This window comes from Mus musculus, chromosome 7 (genome assembly GCF_000001635.26).
Source record: "Mus musculus strain C57BL/6J chromosome 7, GRCm38.p6 C57BL/6J".
Taxonomy (NCBI): Eukaryota; Metazoa; Chordata; class Mammalia; order Rodentia; family Muridae; genus Mus; species Mus musculus.
This window is the reverse complement of record NC_000073.6, coordinates 16780815-16803500: the sequence shown is the minus strand read 5'-3', so window position 1 is coordinate 16803500 and position 22686 is coordinate 16780815. Positions and strand designations below refer to the sequence as shown.

General features: G+C 50.2%; 1 protein-coding gene across 4 annotated transcripts; it reads right to left on the bottom strand.

Moving 5' to 3' along the window:
- Positions 1 to 5226: 5226 nt before the first annotated feature.
- Slc1a5 (solute carrier family 1 (neutral amino acid transporter), member 5) lies at positions 5227 to 22167 on the bottom strand. Of its 4 annotated transcripts, none has more exons than NM_009201.2 (9): positions 21026 to 22155; positions 17783 to 17825; positions 17108 to 17152; positions 16589 to 16630; positions 13564 to 13724; positions 9621 to 9854; positions 7549 to 7743; positions 7343 to 7477; positions 5227 to 5999 (listed from the first exon to the last, which is right to left on the bottom strand). In NM_009201.2, the coding sequence occupies exons 1-9, from the start codon at positions 21598 to 21600 to the stop codon at positions 5762 to 5764; spliced, it is 1668 nt and encodes a 555-aa protein (NP_033227.2). In that variant the 5' UTR covers positions 21601 to 22155; the 3' UTR covers positions 5227 to 5761. The 4 variants fall into 4 exon arrangements, 3 of the variants coding, with proteins under 3 accessions (NP_033227.2, XP_030098133.1, XP_006539758.1); XM_030242273.1 differs by having other exon boundaries at positions 5258 to 5999; positions 17015 to 17152; positions 21026 to 22156; XM_006539695.2 differs by lacking the exon at positions 13564 to 13724 and having other exon boundaries at positions 5258 to 5999; positions 21026 to 22156.
- Positions 22168 to 22686: the final 519 nt, after the last annotated feature.

Sequence of the window (22686 nt, the reverse complement as noted above, 5' to 3'; positions counted from 1 at the left end):
ATGTGTATATATGCACACACACACACACACACACACACAGAAGGCGTGTCAGTCAGAGGGCGATATGCAGTGCATCCTGCCATGTGTATATATGCACACACACAGAGGGAGTGTCAGTCAGAGGGCGATATGCAGTGCATCCTGCCATGTGTATATATGCACACACACAGAGGGAGTGTCAGTCAGAGGGCGATATGCAGTGCGTCCTGCCATGTGTATATATGCACACACACAGAGGGAGTGTCAGTCAGAGGGCGGTATGCAGGAGTTGGTTCTTTCTTCATTCTGTGGATCCTGAGGACTGAACGCAGATCTTCAGGCTGAGCAGCAAATACCTGTCCCCACTGAGTTGTTATCTTGACTTTGTAAAGCTTTTACATGTATGGGTGTTTGCTCATGTGTATGTATGTGCACTGCATGTGTGTGTGGTGCCTGCAGAGGCCAGGATAGGGCCCAGGTCCCCTGAAACTGGAGTTACTGACTTATGTGAGCTGCCATGTGGGGGTGCTGGGAATCAAACCCAAGTCCTCTGCAAGATCAGCCAGTGCTCTTAACCACTGAGCCATCTCTGTAGCCCTCCCACAGTTTTGGTTTTGAGATGGAGTTTCATTCTATAGCCGAAGAAGGCTTTAAACTCATAGCGATCCCGGCTTAGTCTTCTAAGTACTAGTGTTTCACTACTTTCTCTGTGTGGCCCAGGGCACCCATGTACTGGGTGGGGATCCTTGCCTCTGCCTCTCTGCCTCTGCCTCTCTGTCTCTGCCTCTCTGCCTCTCTGTCTCTGTCTCTGTCTCTGCCTCTCTGCCTCTCTGCCTCTCTGCCTCTGCCTCTGCCTCTCTGCCTCTGCCTCTCTGTCTCTGCCTCTCTGTCTCTGCCTCTGCCTCTCTGCCTCTCTGCCTCTCTGCCTCTGCCTCTCTGCCTCTCTGCCTCTGCCTCTCTGCCTCTGCCTCTCTGCCTCTGCCTCTGCCTCTGCCTCCCGCATGCTGGGATTACAGGCACACCACACCCAGCTCTGTTTTTTAAAAAATCCTCTTACACTCTATTACCACTTAATAAGGATTAGGACATACCAGAAAGCATTTAAGACATCTGTTCCATAAGGATTCAACAGTAAGCTCATTAGTAGTGTTTGTGTATGGCATAGGATGGGCCATGGAGTCAGGACCATAATGACCATGGGGAGTAGCAACCAAAATCATGCTCAAGAGACTCAAGATTCCTCCATGCTAAGACCCAGGAAGATCCAGGAATGAGTCAACAGAGCGACCTAGGATGGGGAGAAAGCAGGTGCTGGACTGCAGCAGAACTCACAGCCTGCACACAGCAGGGCTTGACGGATCTAAGCACACGGGAAGCTGAGGCCATGGGATCTAAACACAGCAGACACAGCAAGAGTGCCATAGCAGAGTTGGGCTTTCCAAGACAAAGGAGAATCAGAGAGCAAATCAAAGTCAGGCAAGCGGCTGATGCCTTCAGTCCTGCCACTGGGGAAGGCTTAGGCAGGAGGGTTGCTTTCTCGGGGTTCAGCCTGGGATATGTAGGAAACTCTGCCTGAAAAAATCCTAAAACGGGGTTCGGTGTGGTGGCTCAGCAGTTAAGAGCACTTGCTGCTTGTGCAGAGGACACAGGGTCCGACCCCAGAACCTACATGGTGACTTACAACAGTTTGTAACTCCACTTCCAGGGCTCCAGTGCCTCTTCTGACCTCTGTAGGTGCCACACATGCCGTCATGCATGCATGCAGGCAGAACATTCACACACATGAAGTAAATCTAAAAAAAAATTCACAGAAGATGGGGCTGGAGAAACGATGGCTTAGCAGTTAAGAACATTTGCTGCCCTTTAAGAAGACACAGGTTCAGTACCCAGCACCTACTTTAGAGTGTTAACATCTGTGTGTAACTCCAGTTCCAAGGTAGCCTCTGCAGATGCACACAACACACACACACACACACACACACACACACACTCACACACTCACAGCATGCATCCACACAGACAGATACACATAAATAAAAATGAATCTTAGGCTGGACATGGAAGCAGAGGCAGGTGGGTCTCTGTTAATTCAAGGCAGCCAGAACTATGTAGAGACCCTGTCTCAAAATTCTAAAACTAATAAGAAAATAAAAATAAATAAATAAAAATCCAAAACGTTAGAGATGGCCCAGCACTTAAGAGCACTGACTTCTTTCTACCAAAGGACCTGGATTCAATTCCCAGCATCCACATGGCAGCTTACAACTGTCTGCGATTCCATTTCTACAGGATCGGTTGCCTTCTTTTGGCCTCTGCAGATATCAAACATGCACATGGTACAGGCATACATTCAGGTAAAACCTGATTTAAAAAGGGATTGTAGGAGCCGGAGGGATCAAGGACACCACGATAAAACCTACAGAACCAACTAACCTGGGCTCATAGGGTCTCACAGGGACTGACCTGCCAACCAGGTAACCTACAGAGGACTGACCTAGGCCCTCTGCACATTAGCTATGCAGCTTGGTCTTCTCGTCAGACTCCTAACAGTGGAAGAAAGGGCTGTCTGACTCTGGTGCCTGCTTTTGGGACCCTTTCCCCATGCTGGATTGCCTCATCTGGCCTTAATAGGAGAGGAAGTACCTAGTCTTACTGCAATATGATAATGCCATGGCTGGTTAATATCCACGGGGAGGCCTGCCCCTTTCTGAAGAGGCAGAAAGAGTGGGAGGAGGGAGGAGAGGGGCAGTGGAGGGGAGGAACTGGGAAGAGGGGAAGGCAGAGAAGCTGTGGTCAAGATGTAAAAATTAATTAACTGGGCCTGGTGAGATGGCTCAGCGGATAAGAGTACTGTCTGCTCTTCCAAGGTCCTGAGTTCAAATCCCAGCAACCACATGGTGGCTCACAACCACCCGTGATGAGATCTGACACCCTTTTCTGGTGGGTCTGAAGACAGCTACAGTGTACTTATTTATAATAATAAATAAATCTTTTTTTAAAATTAACTGACAAATTAATTAATTAATTAATTAATTAATTAATTAAAACATGCTAAAGCAGACTTAGTGTCATATATCTTTAATCCTATCACCCAGAAAGCAGAAGCAGGAGGATCTCTGCTAGTTCAGGACCAGCTGGAGCTACACAGAAAGAATTTATCTTTAAGAAAAAAAAAAAAAAAAACAAACCTAAAAGAGCAAAGTTATTGTATGGGAAATATTTGGATAGTGAGGGTTCAAGCAGTTAGTCATAGTGGTATAGTGGTAAATGAACTTTCTAGAAGTTGTACAAGACACTTCACGCCATCCTGGGTGAAGCCAACAACTTCATATTAGAAAGGCTCCGGGCGCGGTGACACACGCCTTTAATCCCAACACTCAGGAGGCAGAGGCAGGCGGATTTCTGAGTTTGAGGCCAGCCTGGTCTACAAAGTGAGTTCCAGGACAGCCAGGGATACACAGAGAAACCCTGTCTTGAGAAACCAAAAAAAAAAAAAAAAAAAAAAGGCTCTACCACTAAGCCACATCTTTTGCCCCTCACAGGGGGATTCTAGGCAGGGGCTCTACCACTGAGTCACGCCCCCAGCCCCTCACTGGGGGACTCTAGGCAGGGGCTCTACCACTGAGCCACGCCCCCAGCCCCTCACTGGGGGATTCTAGGCAGGGGCTCTACCACTGAGCCACGCCCCCAGCCCCTCACTGGGGGATTCTAGGCAGGGGCTCTACCACTGAGCCACACCCCCATCCCCCTCACTGGGGGATTCTAGGCAGGGGCTCTGAACCTGAGTCACCCTCACCTCTGTACAAGATTTATAAATAGAACACAGAACAAAATGCACCAGTTTTTACAAGCACAGGTTCATGAATTTTTCCAACGGAAATGCATTATTCATCTTATCTAAAAGGCTCTAGTACTGATGACACTAAGCCAGGATCAATGATGACTTTTAGCAATAAAAATTTAAGTATAAAATAAGAATTTAAGTATAATCTGAGTGTAGTGGCAGATGTCTCTAATTCCATCATTCAGGAGACAAGTGGATTTCTGTAAAGTCAGTCAGAGGTACATAGTGAGATGTTATCTTTTAAAAAAAAATGCTGTGGGTATGTGGAGTTCAGAAGACAACTTGGCAGGTCTCTCCCACCTTCCTTGGGATCCAGGGACCAAGCTTACATTGTCTGGAACTGGAGTTAGAGATGCTTGTGAACTGAGAGTGGAACCCAGGCCCTCTAGAACACCCAGGGCTCCTAACTGCTGAGACTTATCTCCAGCCCTGTTTATTTAAATCGACTACTGTATGTGTAAAAACGCTTTGCCTGCATGTACATGTGTGTCACAGGATCACACGCATGCTTGGAACCCAGAGGTCAGAAGAGAGCTACTGTCTCCACAGAGTGCTATGGGTGGTTGCGAGCCACCGATGTGAATGCTGGGACTTAAACCCCAGTCCTCCGCACTGCTGAGCCAGCTTTCCATCCCCTTATTTATCTGTGTGAGTGTGCACCACATGTGTGCAAGTGACCAGAGGTCAGGTGTTGCATCCCTGGGAGCTGGGTGCTGCTGGGTGCGGGGGATGGAGCCTGCCTTCTGAAGAGCACAGTGCGCTCAAGTACTGAGCCACATTTCTAGCCCCTCTCTCCCAACCATGTGGATCCCAGGGATAGAACCCAAGTCCATTCTTTGCCACAGGTACCTGTACCCCATGAGCTGTCTTACCAGCTCACAACTTCTTTTCTGTTGTTATTTTTGAGGCAGGGTTGTGGGGAGGGGTGTTGGCTGTTCTAGAACTTGGTCTATAGATCAGGCTGGCCTCAAACTCAGAGATTTGCCTGCCTCTGTCTCCCAAGTGCTGGCATTAAAGGCGTGCGCCACCACTGCCCGGCCACAATGATTTCTGATTTGTAAAGTTCAGTGACATCTAAAACTTGACTTCACTGTTGATTTTCATATTTAGTCAAAAAATTAAAGATACATTTTTGGAGATATGGTCGATGTAGCACTGGCTGGCCTGAATCTCACTGTGTAGATAGATCAGGCCAGGGTCGAACTCAGGTATCTGCCTTCCTCTGCCCCGCAGTACTAGGATTGAAGGTGTGTGACACTGTGTCCAGCATAAAAGGTTTGGGACAGTGTCACAGCCCAGGATGCCCTTTAGCTTCTGAATCTCCTGCCCGTGTCCTTCCCCAGGCACGAACCTCGGAAGCTGCTTCCCCAGTGCAGAAAGGAAAGACATGTGACAACACACCTGGTATTACTCAGACTCTAGGGCCATGGTCAATACATTTGACACCATTTTATTGCTAAAAAAAAATGTGTTCTGGAGTGACATTTATTCTTGGCTTTCCCTCGAGACTCATGGGAGTGTTTTCTGTCATGGAGGGACTACTGGGAAGGTCACAGCAAGTGCACACACACCACAGATAGGGACATTAAGATAGTATTGCATCCCAATACTTTTGCCTTTAAAAGGGTAGAGAACTCTACAGGACAACCCATTTCCTGAGAGGGTAGGCCAGATGGCTCTGGGTGACTGAGAATGTCATTCCTTGAATGGGGGACAGAACGGAGAGGGGGTGGGATTTGTGGACACATTCACATATAAGCATATGCACCCCAGCAACAAGGCTCCTAATAGCCTCTCCAGGAAGGAGACACCGACCCCTAGATTCCTGGAGTGTGTAAACAGCCCACCCCTAGAGCCCTCATCCAGTCCATTTCTCCAGCTCGCAAGACCCGGCTTCCAACGTGAAGTCACCAGGGCGTAGAAAGTCCCTCCTGATATTCACATGACAGATTCCTTTTCGAACGTGGCACTGGAGTCCCCGGTGGGTCCCTGGTACTGTTTCAGGAGGGGATTCCCCTCCTCTGTGGCGAGGGGCAGTGGATTCAGAGACACCTCGTTCTTCACCTGGATCAATTCGGGCTCTGAGCTCGGCATCTTGGTTCGATCCACGTAACTCTGAAGCAGTCCAGCCCCAAAAGCATCACCTTCCACGTTGAGGACAGTACAGGACCTGTCCCTAAAAGGGGGACACAACAATAATGTGAGACGGAAGGAAGGGGAGGCAGGAGGCCAGGGCCCAGGTGGCCTGCCTTCACCCACTAGAAGAGTTGATTTAGGAGTCAGAGTCTACATAGCTGTCCTGGAACTCAGTATGTAAACCAGGCTGCCTTCAAACTCAAGAGATTCTCCTGCCTTGGCCTCCCAAGTACTGGAATTAAAGATGTGTGCACTACACCTCACATCCTTATTTTCTGTGACAGCAGCTCTCACTGAACTGGCCATGAATGAGCTCAATCAGCTAGACTGACAGGCCCACAAGCTCAGAGATCCATCCGTCTGCCGAGTCTAGGGGTCATATGGGGTTAGAGATCCAAATCCAGGGCCTCATCCTTGTGTAGCAGGCACTTTGCTACCTCCCCATTGTACAGATGAGGAAACTGAGACACAGGAGGATTAAGGTAGCTACGACAGAACTGAGCGTAAGCTGCCAGGCCTAGGAGTCACGACTGCAAGCTACAATGGCTCACTGCTCTTCCAGGGTTCCTTATAAGACTCCAAAGATTGGCCAGGCACAGCTCATGGCTCATACATGTGTTTCTAGTACCATGGAGTCTGGGGTAGGAGAGTTTGGGGCTTGCCTGGACTACAGGGCAAATGCCAGGACGGCCAGGGGTTACATCATGAGGTCCAGCGTCAAACAAAACAAAACAAAAGACACATCCCAAAACAAACAAAACAATGGTACGATGGTCCAACAGGCGCTTACTGTACAGGACAGGAGGCCTGCAATTGATCTCCAGAGCCCACGGAGATGGAAAAAAGGAACCAACCACATCATGGAACATGCCTCATCCCCTGTCACCCACACACTCACCCACACACAAGTAACAATACATAAGTTAAAAATAAACAACCAGAGGCAGAGGCCGGCCTGGTCTACAGAGTGAGTTCCAGGACCAGCCAGGACTATACAGAGAAACCCTGCCTCGAAAAACCAATAAATAAATAAATAAATAAATAAATAAATAAATAAATAAATAAAACAACCAAGCCTGGTGATATAGGCGTTTAATACCAGCACTGGGACGGCAGAGACGAGAGAATCTCTGAGTTTGAGGCCAGCCTGGTCGATAGTCAATTCTGGGCTAATCAGGGCTTCAGGAAGAGACCCTGTTTTTTAAAAAAGAAAAAAGAAATAGAACCCCCTAAGTCGCTAACTCTTCCTCCCTACGGGAGGATTAAAGTCTCACATGCTCCCTCTAGATTTGTCATGTCTGTCTTACTTACTGTGTGCAGGAGTCCTCATGCCCTTTCCTAGGAGACTCCTTAGCCCCGGCAAACACCCAAGGCCCCACTTACACTAGCCAGTCCACGGCCAAGATCAAGGAGATGTCCTTCACAGGCAGGCTGACTGCTTCCAGGATGATGGCGAGGGTGAGGACGCCCCCTGCAGGGATCCCTGCCGCACCGACACTGGATGCTGTGGCTGTGACCCTGGGGAAGAGAAGAGCGGAGATGGCAGAATCATGGGGGCGGGGCCTCCTGCCACAGCCCCTGGCACTCACAGGATGGTGATGATCTTCACGAAGTCCAGGGACACCCCGTTTAGTTGTGCGATGAACACTGCCGCCACACACTGGAACAGCGCCGCCCCGTCCATGTTGACCGTGGCGCCGATGGGTAGGATGAACCGGCTGATGTGTTTGGCCACACCATTCTTCTCCTCTACACACTTCATCATCAGAGGCAAGGTGGCAGAGCTGATCAAGGTGGCAGAGAACATCACACTGAGTGAGCCTGGGCGAGCACTCCCGGACCAGCCCTCCTGGACCTCAAAGGCTAGGCCCGCCCACCCGACAGCTGCACGGAGCCCACCCCTAGCTGAGGTAGTTACTGACTGCTCACGGATCCACATCCAGGGTCCCTGCCCACCTGCCCAGACCTCCTTTCCTCACACCACCCTGAGCTTCTAGCTCTCCACTGTCTTTCCCTTCTCAAAGCAGCAGGCTCCCCGGATCCTGCTGAAACAGAGGGAGCCTCATCAATACTGGGAATGTAGTATGCTCCCTCTGCAGACACGCACAGAAAGCTGCATGTACTGACAGGAGCTTGTAAATATCCGGGAGACTGAGAACCAAGTTTTTTTGTGTGCATATGGGGTTTTGTTAGGTTAGTTTTGTTTTTCTTTAAGAGGGTCTCACTATGTATGCAGCTAGGGCTGGCCTATAACTTTTTAGGTAGACCAGTCTGGCTTAAATAGAGACCACACCCACCTAGCACTGACTCTCAAGAGTTGGGTTTAAAGCACTACCGACCCTGGCAAGGATTCCAAGTTTGAGAGCAGCCTAGGCCAACCCAGTGAGACCCTGTCTCAAAATAAAGAGGGCTGGAATGTAGGTCAGTGGTTAAGCCTGTGGCTAGAACCCACCAATGAGGGCTGATGGGTGTGGCTGTGGTGGGGCTCATTCTTAGCATGCACAAGGTCATGGTTTCAATCCAGAGCACCACAAAACAGAAAAGAGTGGTCTTAGGTGTTCGCTGCAAGCCTGAGTTCAACGCCGAGTGTAGAAAAAGATCCATTTCCCCAAGTTGTCGTCAGAAGGCTCTCCATGATGTACAAATACATACAAGAGGAAGGCTCTCCATGATGTACAAATACATACAAGAATAAAAGGGTTTTTCCCACTCTGGTTGGTTTTGGTTTGGTTTTTCTAGACAGGATTTCTGTGTGTAGCCCTGGCTGTTCTGGCACTCAGTCTCTAGCCTACCTAGACTGGTCTAGAACTCAGAGATCTGATTGCCTCCATGTCAACACTGCCTAGCTAAAAATAAATTTTAAAAACCAAAACAGCTGGGCAGCAGTGGTGCATGCCTGTAATCCCAGCACTCTGGAAGCAGAGGCAGGCGGATCTCTCAGTTCAAGGCCAGCCGGCTCTACAGAGCGAGTTCTAAGACAGGCAGAGCAGTATAGAAAAACCCTGTCTTGGAAAACAAAAACAAAACGGCCGGGGGAGAAGGCTGTAGTTGTACAAACATGAGGACCAGCGTTCAATTCCCCATAGCTCTGTAAAAATCAGACACATAGTATACAATGTCTGTAATCCTTAGCACCATTACTGAGAGACGGGAGGGAAAAACAGACAATCTCAAATAGGTAGGAGGTGAGGAGGGACACCTGCAGGTGTCCTCCGACTTACACACACATTGCACTGTCACCTCACACACAAAGAAAAGAAAAAATGACAGAAAAAAAAAAAAAAAGACTGAGTGAAGGAGGCTGGAGAGATGGCTCAGTGATTAAGAACGGTGGCTGCTCTTCCAGAGACCCTGGGTTCAACCTCCAGCACCCACATGGTGGCTCAGAGCTAACGCTATAGACCCAGGGGAAACCAAACACCTGGCCTCTGTGGGCACCCGGGAGCACTGCAGACATGCGTTCAGGTAAAACACTGATACACAGAAAAAATTTTTTTTAAAATAAATTAATTAAAGATTAAGAAAGAAAAGAAAAACTGACAAAAAAGTAAAATTAAAAAAAAAAATGTGTCCACATCAAATGACCCCAATCATAATACAGGTCTTCAAACACCAATACCCACTCCCAGTTCCCTTTGTTATATTTGGTAACAGGGCTCACCTAGAAGAGGTCCCGAAAGCAGTGGCCAGGGGTGTCATGATGCCCCACAGGAATCGATAGGGATTTTTGCGGGTGAAGAGGAAGTAGATGAGAGGCAGAACCAGGAGCCCGTGGATGGCGTGGCCCAGCAGGCAGCACAGAATGTATTTGCCGAGGCTGATGAAGAGCTGGCGGACGTCTTTCATCTCCACAATCTTGCTGGCCACCAGGAACAGGATTCCAACGGGTGCGTACCTGATCATCATCACAGAGACTTATTGCCGCCGCCGATCATGGGACTGTCACAGCCATGCCCCGTGCGCAGCACTTCAGCTGACCACACTTCCCAACCTTTCCTAGAAGTCTGGAGTTACTCAGAGCACCACTCCAAGACTGGTGAGAGCCTCAGATAAAATTGTAGACACAAAGATAGCACAGGTATGAAATAAAAGCCCACGCATGCGCACACGTTCCCATCCCTACCAGAACGGCGACCTCAGATGTAGACTTGACAGTAAAGTAGGGAAAGAAGCACCCACCACTCTGAGTTGTTTGCTGCCTGGTTTGCTTGTTAAAGCAGCTGCTGTCACTCTCAGTTAAAAAAAAAGTCTCTGGGTCACTCTAACTCACAGGTCTGTGGCACTTGCAACATACCCCCCACTTAAGCCTTTGATCTCGGATGACTGGCGGCCCACCAGACACTTTGTAACTTAAGCTATGAGGATCAAAAGTCCAAGGCCAAGAGCTGGAGAGATGGATGGATGGCTCAGCCGATAAGAGCACTGGCTACTTTTATACAGGATCCAGGTTCCGTTTCTAGTACCTACCCGGTGGCTCACAACAGCCTAGAACTCCAGCTTTAGGGGATCTGTTGCTCTCTTATGTCCACAGGCCCTGAGTACACATGGTGCACAGACATACATGTAGGCCAAACACTTATCCACATAAAATTTAAATACACACACACACACACACACACACACACACAATTCAAGGCAATAAAACCCTGTCTCAGAAAGTAAAAAGAGGGCTGACAGGTGTGGCTCAGTGGTAGAGCCCCTGCCTAGAATCTCCCAGTGAGGGGCTGGGCAGTATGGTTCAATGGTAGCTCAAAGACCTGCTTTTAATCTTCACCACAGAATAAAGAAAATACCAACCAGGCAAGGTAATGCTACTAACCTCCAGGAACTACAACAGGATGAAGGGAGACACTAGCTGGGAGGCATTTGTACACAGTCCCACTGCTGGTGCGACAACCCTCCCTGTGTCTATCCTACAGCCAAGACTCCCAGGGTGCACTTGCTGTTAGCCTGGTTTCCCAATACCTTGCAACCATGGCTGGTTGTCTCCTCAGTTCCTTGTCCTTTACACAAAAGAAAGGCACCTGTGCAATAAGGGAGGGGAGGGCCAGCTGGCCAAGTCCCAGCCACTCAGACGCGCCCAGGAATTTTATAAGCACAAATGCTTAAATAAATATTTGCCATTGTTTACTCTGAGCATGGGACAGAGCAGGCACTGGCATGAGAACATGTGTTAACCCTGCTGTGACCTCTGAAGCCGCTGTCACGGCACCATCTTCTGCAGAGAAAAACTGATGCACAGGAAGTTAAGTCTAACTTAGAGTAGTGCTCAGAGCTGGGGAAGAGCAGTAGCAGGGAGGGAAACCAAGCTGTCTTGGAAGCCTTGCCTCTGCAGCACCGACCATCTTCTTACTGATCAAGACACACTAAGGGGCAGGGACGTGGCTCAATGGTAGAGCCTAGAAACACCCCATCCCCTGAGCCCCCACTGAGGGGCGGGGTGTGTGTGTGTGTGTTGTGTGTGTGTGACTCAGCCAAAGAGTACCTAGCAATTACTTGGCTCTGGGCTAGATCCCTAGTTCCACACACACAAACAGCGCTGAATGTGGTGGTGGGTGCCTGTGTTCCCATCACTTAGGTCCAAGAGTAGGAGAATTCTGAGTTCTAGGCAAGTCTAGGCTACATAGTGAACCCTAGTTCCAAAAATCTACAACAAAAAGGCATACCCAATGAGCATAGCTGTTTTTTGATTTGGCTTTTTTTTTTCCCAAAGATTTATTATTATAAAAAGTACACTGTACACTACAGCTGTCTTCAGACACACCAGAAGAGGGCGTCAGATCTCATTACAGGTGATTGTGAGCCACCATGTGGTTGCTGGGATTTGAACTCAGGACCTTCAGAAGAGCAGTCAGTGCTCTTCCCCACTAAGCCATCTCGCCAGCCCCTTGTTTTGGCTTTTTTATGCAGAGTTTCTTTGTGTAGCCCTGAACTCACAAAGATCTGCCAGCCTCTGCCTTTCAAATGCTGGCATTTAAAGGCATAGACAAAAACTTAGCATTTTGTTTTGTTTTTCTTGAGACAGGTTTCTCTGTGTAGCCCAGGCTGGCCTCAAACTCAGAGATTCGCCTGCTTCTGCCTCCCAAGTGCTGGGATTAGAGGTGTGCGCCACCACAGATCTGCGCATTTTGCTTTGTTTTTTAATATAGTGTCTTACAGTTTGCCTCACTACTTTGGTAGTGGTTCTGTAGAACAAACTAACCTTAAACCCACAAAGATTCATCCACTTGCCCCTGTTTCCTAATATTACAGGCATGTGCCACCATGTCTGGCTAAGATTTTTCCACTTCATTCTATGTGTATAAGTGTTTTGGCTACATGAATGTCTACTCATCATGTGCATATTTGGTGCCCTACAATGCCAGTACAGGGGGTCTGCCCCTGGAACTGGAATAACAAACAACTGTGAGGCCACCATGTGGATGTTTGAAATCAAACCTAGGTCCTCTGGAAGAGCACTGAGTGCTGCTAACCCCCAAGCCATCTCTCCAGCCATTGGAAAGTTACTTTTCTTAAAGTTTTTTTTTTTTAAGATTTATTTATTATTATATTTAGGTATTGTACACTGTAGCTGTCTTCAGACACACCAGAAGAGGGCATCAGATCTCATTACAGATGGTTGTGGGCAACCATGTGGTTGCTGGGATTTGAACTCACGACCTTTGGAAGAGCAGGCAGTGCTCTTAACCACTGATGCATCTCTCCAGCCCCAGGAAATTCTATATGTTGGAAATCGGGGGAGTTGTTGTTGTTATTACTTTTCTTTTTTTAAAAAATATTTATTTATTTATTTAATGTAAGTACACTTCATATACACTTCAGACACACCAGAAGAGGAGTCAGATCTCATTATGGATGGTTGTGAGCCACCATGTGGTTGCTGGGATTTGAACTCAGGACTTTAGGAAGAGCAGTCGGCGCTCTTAACCACTGAGCCATTTCACCTACTTTTCTTTTTCTGTTTGATTTGGTTTTGTGTTAGTAGCCATCTTGTCTTTTCTCTCAATTTCTGATCTTTAGATCCAGGCCAGGTGGGTGGAGCCTACCTGTGTGAGACCAGATAGACAGGAGGAGAGCTCCTGCATGTGGTTCTCGTTTTCATTTCCTCAAGTCATTTATGAAAAACCAAAGGACAGTACTCACATCAGGGGCTGCTCAACAGTTAGAACCAGGCACGGGGATTAGAATGCAGGGTGCTCGAGGCACCTGTGAGGCAAGTACTCCCTGGCTGAGTGACACCCTGGCTCCAAATAAACCTCTATGGCAACCTGGTAAAGCAGGCGTTATCTCAGATCCTCAATTCAAGAGGAGCCGTGCTATTACATTAAAAGCCATGGTACATCTGTTTGGCTGTCTTCCATCATCTAGTATGATCAAGAAGGCAAAGGTATCAGTCCTAGCACCCATGGACTACAGGATGGTCACCTCTTGACATGGGGGAAACTCAGGCACAGAGATGACAAGTCACTAGCACAATGTCACAGCCAGTGAATGGTGAACACAGATCTGAACGCAGAACCAACCCCTCAGGCTCTAGGAAGCGCATTGGAAGGCTCCCCCACATCACACAACAGACATGCCCACCCCTTGTCCCCAACACCTACCACATAATCCAGGAGACCAGGACCATGGTGGCATCATTGAAGGAGTTGAAGAAACGAATGAGCAGCTCACCCTCGGGCCCCAGCTTCCGCAGAGCCACACCAAAGACGATAGCGAAGACCACCAGGCCCAGGATGTTCATTCCCTCCACCTCACAGAGAAGCTTCAGAAAAGAACAGAGGTGTGGGGAGAGAGCGAGCGCCAACCCATCTTCGCAGCCACTGAGTACCCAGCGCAGCCAAGCAGGGCTGGAACTAGCCAGTCCTGGTTATTTTTGTTTTGTTTTGTCAGCTTTACCTTACAAGCTTGGAAGGAGGAACAACCTCCACTGGGAAAAAAGCCTCTACCTGATTGGCCTGTAGATAACTGTGGTTGTGGTGGTGGGGGGATTACAGGCCCTGAAGGGGGACAGGAACCCCTTCAGGAAGACCAGAGTCAACCAACCTGGACCTTTGGGCTCTCAGAAACTGAACCACCATCCAAAGAGCATACGCAGGCTAGACCTAGGCCTCCCCGAGACCAGGCTGGCCTTGAAATCAGAGATCTGCGTGCCCTCTGCCTCCCGAGTGATGGGTTAAATGTGTTAACCACCACAATCATTTTTTCTTCATTATCATTTACTTTTTATTTATTCACTTTATATCCCAATTGCTGATCCCCTCCCAGTAACCATCTCCTACAATCCTTCTGAGTTCCAGGATGGTCAGAGCTACAAAGAGATACTGTGACTTAAAAAAACAAAAAAATATGTAGCAGATGTGCAGCTCAGTCTTCAAGTGGGTCCCAAGCAACTAGAGCAGGGGCTGTCCTGTCCCTAAAGCTGCTGCCTGTCTGTGGGACGGGTTCTCCTAGCTGGGCTGCCTTGTCTGGCTTCAGTGGAAGGGGAAGTACCTAGCCTCACAGAGATTTGATGCACTAGGGTTGGGGGATGCCTACACCCTCTCAGAGAAGGGAAGGGGGGTAGGATTAGGAGAGGGGGGATTGTGGGAGGGGGTGACTAGGGAGTGGGGCAGCAATCAGGATGTAAAGTGAATGAATCAGAAATAAATAAAAATAAAAGAATGAAAACAAAATTGATGTGGGAGCTGGGTGTGGTGAGGCACATAGTTAACCCCATCACTCGGGAGGCAGAGGCAGGCAGATCTCGGAATTTGTGCCCAGCCTGGTCTACAGAGCAAGTTCCAGGACAGTCAGGATTATACAGAGAAATCATGTCTTTAAAAAAACAAAACAAGAGCCGGGCGGTGGTGGCGCACCCCTTTAATCCCAGCACTTGGGAGGCAGAGGCAGGCGGATTTCTGAGTTTGAGACCAGCCTGGTCTACAGAGTGAGTTCCAGGACAGCCAGGGCTACACAGAGAAACCCTGTCTCGAAAACAAACAAAGACAAAAAAATGTAAGCGGGTTCAGCCCACTTCAGTCAGAGCGCCACCTTGGGCAGATGGTTCTGAAAGCACGCTGAGCAAGCAAATTAGTAGCAGCCCTCCTTGGCCACTGCTTCAGTTTCTGCCTCCGGGTCCCCGCCCCAGTCCCCTCATGATGGCCTGTACACACACATCACTAAGGTGAAATAAACCTTTCCTTCCCAAGTTGCTTTGGCCATATTTCTCACAGCAATAAAAAGCAAAACTAGGAGGGACCCAAGCAAGGCAGGCCCTGAGAGGAGGCATCAGCTCGGAGTAGATGGGCCTGGATGGAAGCTGGACCCCAGCATTCACATCACGAGCCAAGCGTCCTACAGACACCTCTGACTCCAGTTCCCAGGAATCAACCTCTTCTTCTGGCCTCTGTGCACAAAAGCAACACGCATCTCTCATAGCACTGGGGACTCTGGGCAACGGACAGATCAGATCGGCACTGTAGACAGACCCTCTGGGCATAAGGTTATGGGTGGGTGGGAGAGGGTGGGATCCGGTAGGGGAAGCCAGTGAGGGGCTGGAGGTGTGGCTTGGGACTGGGGGCTTGCCTCGTAACCATTAGGGCAACAGCTGATCCTAGAACCTCAGGACATACTGACGACTATGGAATCCCATAGGGTCTCTCAAAGCCCAGGCTGGCCTCTTAACTCCAATGTATCCAGAGATAACCTTGAACTTTGATCCTTCTGCACCCCCACACCCTCAATGTGGGATTACAGGCACACACCACCACCTGACTTGCTTACATGCTGTCAGGGACTAAACCCTGGGCTTCACTCACACTAAACAAAGACGCCAGACTGAGCTATAGCTTCAGCTCCAAAGGCCGCAGACTTTTGTGTTTCGCTTTTTTTTTTTTTTCCTCTTTTGATTTTTCAAGATAGGGTTTCCCTGTGTAGCCCTGGCTGTCCTGGAACTCACTTTGTAGACCAGGCTAGCCTTGAACTCAGAAATCCACCTGCCTCTGCCTCCCAAGTGCTGGGCTGATTTTTTTTCTGACTCAGGGTTTCTCTGTGTAGCCCTGGTTGTCCTGGAACTCACACTATAGACCAGGCTGGCCTTGTACTCAGATATCCACCTGCCTTGGCTTCCTTCCCGTGAGCTTTAAAGTCTGCCAGCTTGGACTGCAGACTTTAAATCAAATTTCACACTTTACTTTTTTTGTTTTTGTTTTTGTTTTTTTGAGACAGGGTTTCTCTGTATAGCCCTGGCTGTCCTGGACCTCACTTTGTAGACCAGGCTGGCCTCGAACTCAGAAATCCACCTGCCTCTGCCTCCCAAGTGCTGGGATTAAAGGCGTGCGCCACCACGCCCTGCTTACTTTTTTTTTTTTTTTTTTTTTTTTAAATGTGCTTGCCTGCATGGCTATCTGTATGAGGGCATCAGATCTCCTGAAACTGTAATTAAAGACAGTTGCCAACTGCCACATGGGTGCTGAGAATTGAATTCTAGGACCTCTGGAAGAGCAGCCAGTGCTTAACTGCTGAGCCATCTCTCCAGCCCTCACACTATGTTTTTGGGGAAGACTCAAACAACAGAGGGTGGGGGGCAAACTGAAAAGCCACAACGGGCTGGTGGTGTGGAGCTTCCTCAGCCCTGGCCTTGCTTACCTGGACCATGGTTGAATTGATCTCCCGCTGGATACAGGATTGCTGCAGACAAGGTTGGAAGGATTAGTGTCAACTGTCATCATGGCTCCCACTACTATGCTAGAAACAGCAATGCCCCAAACCTGCTCCAATCCAGCCCCAGCAACCAACCCCTCTATCCCCAACTTTTAAGGTAGTCTCTTGTAGCCCAGGCTAGCCTAGAACTCCCTATGTAGCCAAGGGTGACCCTGGGCTCCTGAAATATTTGTAGTCATTCTATTTATTACTGGAGTCACAGGTGTGAGCCAGCATGTCTGGTTTATGCAGTACTGAGGATGGAGCCCAAGGCTTTGAGCATGCTAAGGCAAACTCTCTACCCAATGAACCACAACTGCAGTCTCAAGGATTGCACACTAATCCCAAGTTTAAATCTAAATTCACACTAACCTTTTGGAAGATTCAAAAGACAAAGAGGGGAAGGGGAGGAGGGACTACACTGGCCCAGGGGCAAGGCTGTTGGGCCTCCACACATCAGCTCACCGGTATTTTACATGAGTTGTCTTTGGGTTCATATGAGGTAGCAAACTGCAGATGGGGTGGGGGGAAAAAAATCAGTGTCCATTGTTACCAAAGCTACACAAAGCCCCAAACCAGCCCCAAGCATCCCTCATTCCTCCCGTCCTTTCCCTTTTTAAAGACAAGGTCTCTTGTAGCCCAGGCTGACTTCTAACTCCCTATGCAGTCAATGATAACCTTGAACTCCTGGTCCTTCCCCATCCACTTCCCAAGCACTGGGATTACAGGTACGAGCCGTTCATGCCAGTTTCACTTATTGAGATGCTATCCCCTTGTGTAGCCTGAACTTTCTGCTGAACCTCAGCCTTTCTGAGCTAGTAGTACAGGCTCCACCAAGCCCATAATCTCATTTCTTTTTAAAACTTAACTTTGTGTGTATGTGTGTGTGGCCCATGTGGCCCCCCGAATGTGTCTGGAGGTCAGAGGACAACTGCGTGTTCTGAGAATCAAACTTGAGGCTGTCAGCTCACACAGCACCTGTTGTCTGGTTGTCTGGCCAGCTCCCCAGAATCTCATTTCTTAGTGAGAAAGGCAGGGATGAGTCTCAGTGGCAAACTCAGAATGCTCTTGGCAAACTCATACACGCATTTCCCTTTTCTTATCGGTCACCATCCCACCCCTAAGCCCCAGAGGACTCACAGAGCGGAAGGCAGCAGACACCAGATTGGAGGGGAAAATATTCCTGCAGAAACAGACACCGATGTTAGATGCTGTCATGGGAGGGTGGGGAGGAGGCAGCGCAGGCAGAGAGGGACGGGGCTGGCTTCCTGGAGAGTGGCAATGGGATTCTCTCTTGGTGGCTTAAGAAGGGGATCATAAAGTACTTAGACTGCAGTCACATCCTCCACACATACAACTCCACCCTACTTTTTTTTTTTTTTTTGATAGTGTCTCACTGTATAGCCCTAGTTGGCCTTGAACTCACTGAGGAGATCCACCTGCCTATGCCATTGTGCTGTGATTAAAGGCCTGCGCCACGGTGCCTGGCCATAAACATTTAATTACTGGGGGGGGGGGGGGGGGGGGAGGAGGAGCATGTGTGCCCCTACTTGTGTGCAGGAGTCTGTTTTCTTCATCTCTTGTGACCAGAGAGCAACCTCAAGTCATCAGGCTTGGCAAAAAAAAACAAAAACAAAAACAAAACCTTAAGCCCTGAGCCTAACCCCCACCAATCTCCCACCCCCCCCCCGCCCCCCATGATAGAACACAAGGACCTTGCCCACTCTACTACTGATCTACATCCTCAGAGCTACTTTTATTTTTTGAGACAGGGTCTTGCTAGGTTACCCAGGCTAGCCTTAAACTGTGTGAGCCCAGGCTTGCCTCAGACCTGTGGTCCTTCAGTCCCTTGGGTAGCTGGAGGTACAGACAGTCTAACACAGGCCGGCCAGCACACCTTTTCCAGGATGTGGGAGTTTCAATTGGCCTCTTCTGGCCCCAGGAAGTTGAGGTTTCAGAACCAAGGGGAGGTAGGGGTGGGAACTAGGCTTTTGAGAGGCAGGCAAGGGCAGGGTCACACCAGACCTCAGCTCCACCCCCAGCAACCATTTAATACCCTGGGCGTCTTGCATCAGCTCCTTCCTGGAGGGCTAAGGACAGGGTGATCCCTAAGGAGCAGGCTGGTGGGTCTGGTGGGTCGGAAGGCATGGGGAGGACCTGGGCATAATGGATGGTGGCCTGGAAGGCTAAGCCACACGGGGTGGGACCGCTGTTCCGGTTATGAATATGCACGTGTCCTTGTATGGCTGCTCATGCGTGGCGGGTGTCTGCCCAATGCCAGGTGGCACAGCTACTGCTTTACATCGTCCAACTCCTTCTTAACTGAAGTGGACTCCAGGTGTGTGGTGCAGGCATGGGGACAGCTGAAAGGACAAGGTTACACAGTATGACCCCGTCTAAAACCCCATGGATAAGTAAAGGAAAACTAAGGCACAGAAAGGCAAGAAACTTTCTCAAGAGAGATTGTCCTTGTTCTTGGGAGTTGAGAGGCCCTCATGTGGTCCGGGATGGCCTAGAACTCCTGATCCTCTTGCCCCCGCCTCACCGTGCCGGGGTCTGGCAGTGTGGGGCAGCCATGTCTGACTTGTACTACCTACCCTCTTGAACACGGGCTTAAGCATTCACATGGCCAGGGGCGGGATTGAAGGTGGCACCATGCCAGTGGTGATGCATGCCTTTCCAGCACTCAGGGGACAAGAGGCAGGTCAGGGATTTCTGAGTCCCAGGAACAGAGAAACCCTAGCTCAGCAATCCCTCCCCCTGCCCGGGAAAAAAACAAAACAAAACACCTTAAAAGAAAGTGGTCCTGTGCGGGAGACTGGGGGGTCAGGGGAGCTAGATGAAGATTCCCAGCATGCATATGGCAGCTTACAACGACCTCTAACTTCAGTCCCAGGGAATCCAATAACCTCTTTCGGCATCTGCAGGCACCAGGCACACATGTAACGCACACACATACACGCAGGCAAGACACTCACACACATAAAATAAAAGCGTAAAGAGTATCCAGTCCCTCGTGGGTTGTATGTGTGCCTCCCAGCTGGTTTAAGGCCACGCGGGCTTCTCAGTGCCTAGGTTTACATGCTTGAAAGCTGGGCGTGAAGTATCCTGGCCTAGAGAGTGTGAGTTCCAGCTGTTTTGAGCTTGCCTGGGAGGAAAAGCCTCAGCTCACAAACAGCCTGAAGGTGGGTGTGCCGCCTCGCCACCCAGGGCAGGGCCCAGGATCCAGCTAATCTCCATCAGCCAGAAGGCATCCTCAATACGGACACCAAGGGCACAACCCTTCATGTCATCCCATACGATGGCCCAGAAGCAGAGGATGCCCGGTTTTCTGACTCACGGTTTCCACATCCCCACCACCCCACCCACCTCACTTCTCTCTTCCTTCCAGGAAGTCCCCAATCTGAAGATACTGAATCAGAGGCCCTCATGGCAGGACCACGTGGACCGGGAGTCTAGAGTCCTCCAAAGTGGGAAGGGTACAAGGATAAAATGTCACTCTCTGCTTTGGGGAAGGCACTGAAGGGGACATACAAGAGGAAATGAGATGGTAGGGCAGGGAGGGCGAAGGCACCGGAAGTCTGACTGCCTGGCCCAGGTGAACCAAGTAGGGTTAGAGGGAACAAGAAGCTGTGTTCCGGGGACATTCGAGCACACTCCTATCGCTGGGAATCAGGCAGCCTCTCACATCACCATTGGGCCTCCACCGGCTCATAGGAGTGAAAAGGTCACAGACCCTGGGTCCAAATCCTTATCCAGGAGCCTCATCTCTGCCCCTCTGCCACAAAAGAATCCCTCCAGAAGTTTGCACAACGTTCTTGTTTGTTTGTTTTTGTGGTTCTTCATAACTTTCATGGGGGGGGGGTGGCTCTTCTTAGGGCAGTCCTTGTATCTTTTATAACACTTCCCTTGCAAGCCAAGGAAGGAGGCCGAGGCAAGAGAGCAGCCTGAGATACTTGTAGCAGACTTGTTTTCAGTAAGCTAAATGATGCTCCTTCATCCCAGCCACTAGGGTGATGGAGGTAGGGCGCTAAGGAGAGTTCAAGGACAGGCTTGGCTGTACGAGACCCTGTACTGTCTCCAAAAAGCGTAACAAGACTAAGAAGGCTTATTATTTTTCCTTCCTCTAAAAGCCCTCCATGTTTAGGCCCGCCCCCAAATTTGGAGAACTTCCGTAAAAGTTCACCCTTCCAAGATGTTAGCGGTCCTGTCACCGTTACCTTATTTTCCTAGATTCTAGAAGGCATGACTCAATCTGGAGGACTCAACCTTGGTGACTAGTGGCGGCACACACGGGTAATCCCTGTACTCAGAGGGGGTAAAGCAGAAAGATTGCACGCTTGCACTGGCCCCTAACCACCCCACTGCCTGGCGGGAACGTACCTCACGAGATCTAGAAAGGAATCCAGCACCTCTTTGGTTGGTGCACTGCGGGCACAGGGGTCTACAACAGAGTCGTTGATGGAGGTGATGGCGGTAACGGCGGCGCCCGGCTTCAGCGCCAGGGCCAAACCCACGCCGAGCGCCGACGCGAGCAGTGTGGTGACCAGGAAAAAGAGCAGCGCCCAGGCGCCCACACGACCGAGCGCGCTAGGGTCCAAGCTGGCTGCACCTCCGATCAGGCTGCACACCACGAGCGGCAGGATGATCATCTTCAGCAGACGCAGCAGCAGCTCTCCCGGGAAGGCGAAAGCGGTCAAGCGCGCGGGACCCAGCGCGTCAGCACCGCCCGCCGCCGAGACCCCCAGCCCCAGCCCCACGCCAGCCACCACCGCAGCCACCGTGAGCAGCACCAGCAGGTTGGCGCGAATGCAGCGGCGCACCCGGTCACGGGAACCGCAGCAACCACCTGCTTTCGCACTCTGGTCCTCTCTGGATCCCAGCGCGGGGCCACCGTTCGCGGTGGAATCCACCGCTACTACCCCTTTGGGGTCAGCCTTAGGGGGATCCACTGCCATGCTGAGCCGTAACAGGGAGGTTCCTTGTGAGCCTGGAGACTAGGTGTGACGTCCTTAGGACCGAGAATGGAGGCTGAAACTTTGCAGCGGTCCTTGAAGTTATGCGTCCACCGGATCTCGGAAACTGGAGGGTCCTAGGCTCCCTGAGCTGTATGCGGAGATCCCTTTATTTTTCCTGGTGATGTCGAATCCCCGAAAACTGGGAGTTGAGAGCGCCTTGTTGGAGTAGGGAACAGCTCTTCAGAGGGTTCTTTGACTCCCTGAAGGAGTAAGGAAACTCAGGTAGCTGAGGTCTTCAGGAAGCTCAACCCAAGTGGCATAGATCCGGGATGCCTTGCTCCGGGAGACCGAGATCCCAGGATTAGGACGCCTGGCTCTCGGACTCTTGGGTACTGGAGCCCTAGAAGGAGTGGACCGAGCGTTTCGGGCTCTGGAGAGAAAAATCAAATTTCCAGATGCAAATAGGAAGCAGCCCGGGGGATATGGAAAGTGGCGCCAAGGAGAAACCTCCCAGGCCGCGCCGCGTGTCTCTGAGGCTGCTAGACGGAAGCGACCAGGATTAAAGGCGGAGGGGCGTGACTTGAAAAAGCGGAGGGCGGGACTTGAAAAGGCGGAGGCCGTCCCGCAAGCGCTGATTGGTTATGGAACATTCGGCGCCAGGTGGCGAGCGAGGGGCGGAGCCAAGATCACAGTGGGCAACCTAGGGTGAATAACAATGCATAGCCAGGGGCGGGGCCGGGGCAAGGGCATCGAGCCAGAAAGGGTGCAAAGCCTCCAAAAGGGGCGGGGCGTTGGGAAACTATCCAACCCACACCCACCCACACGCACCTCACCACTGGTCAAAAGAATCTAATTGTGGATCATATCTGATATTCCACAGAAGGACCCCTAGAAAGGGCAGACAGATGAGTGGCACACACCTTTAATCCCTGCTCTCAGGAGGCAGAGGCAGGCAGATAGATCTCTGTGAGTTCAAGATCAGCCTTGGTTGGTCTACAGAGCGAGTTCTAGGGCTGCCAGGGCTACATAAAGAAAAAGAAACCCAGTCTGTAGAAACAAATTGGGGAAAGGGAGGGAGGAGGGGCC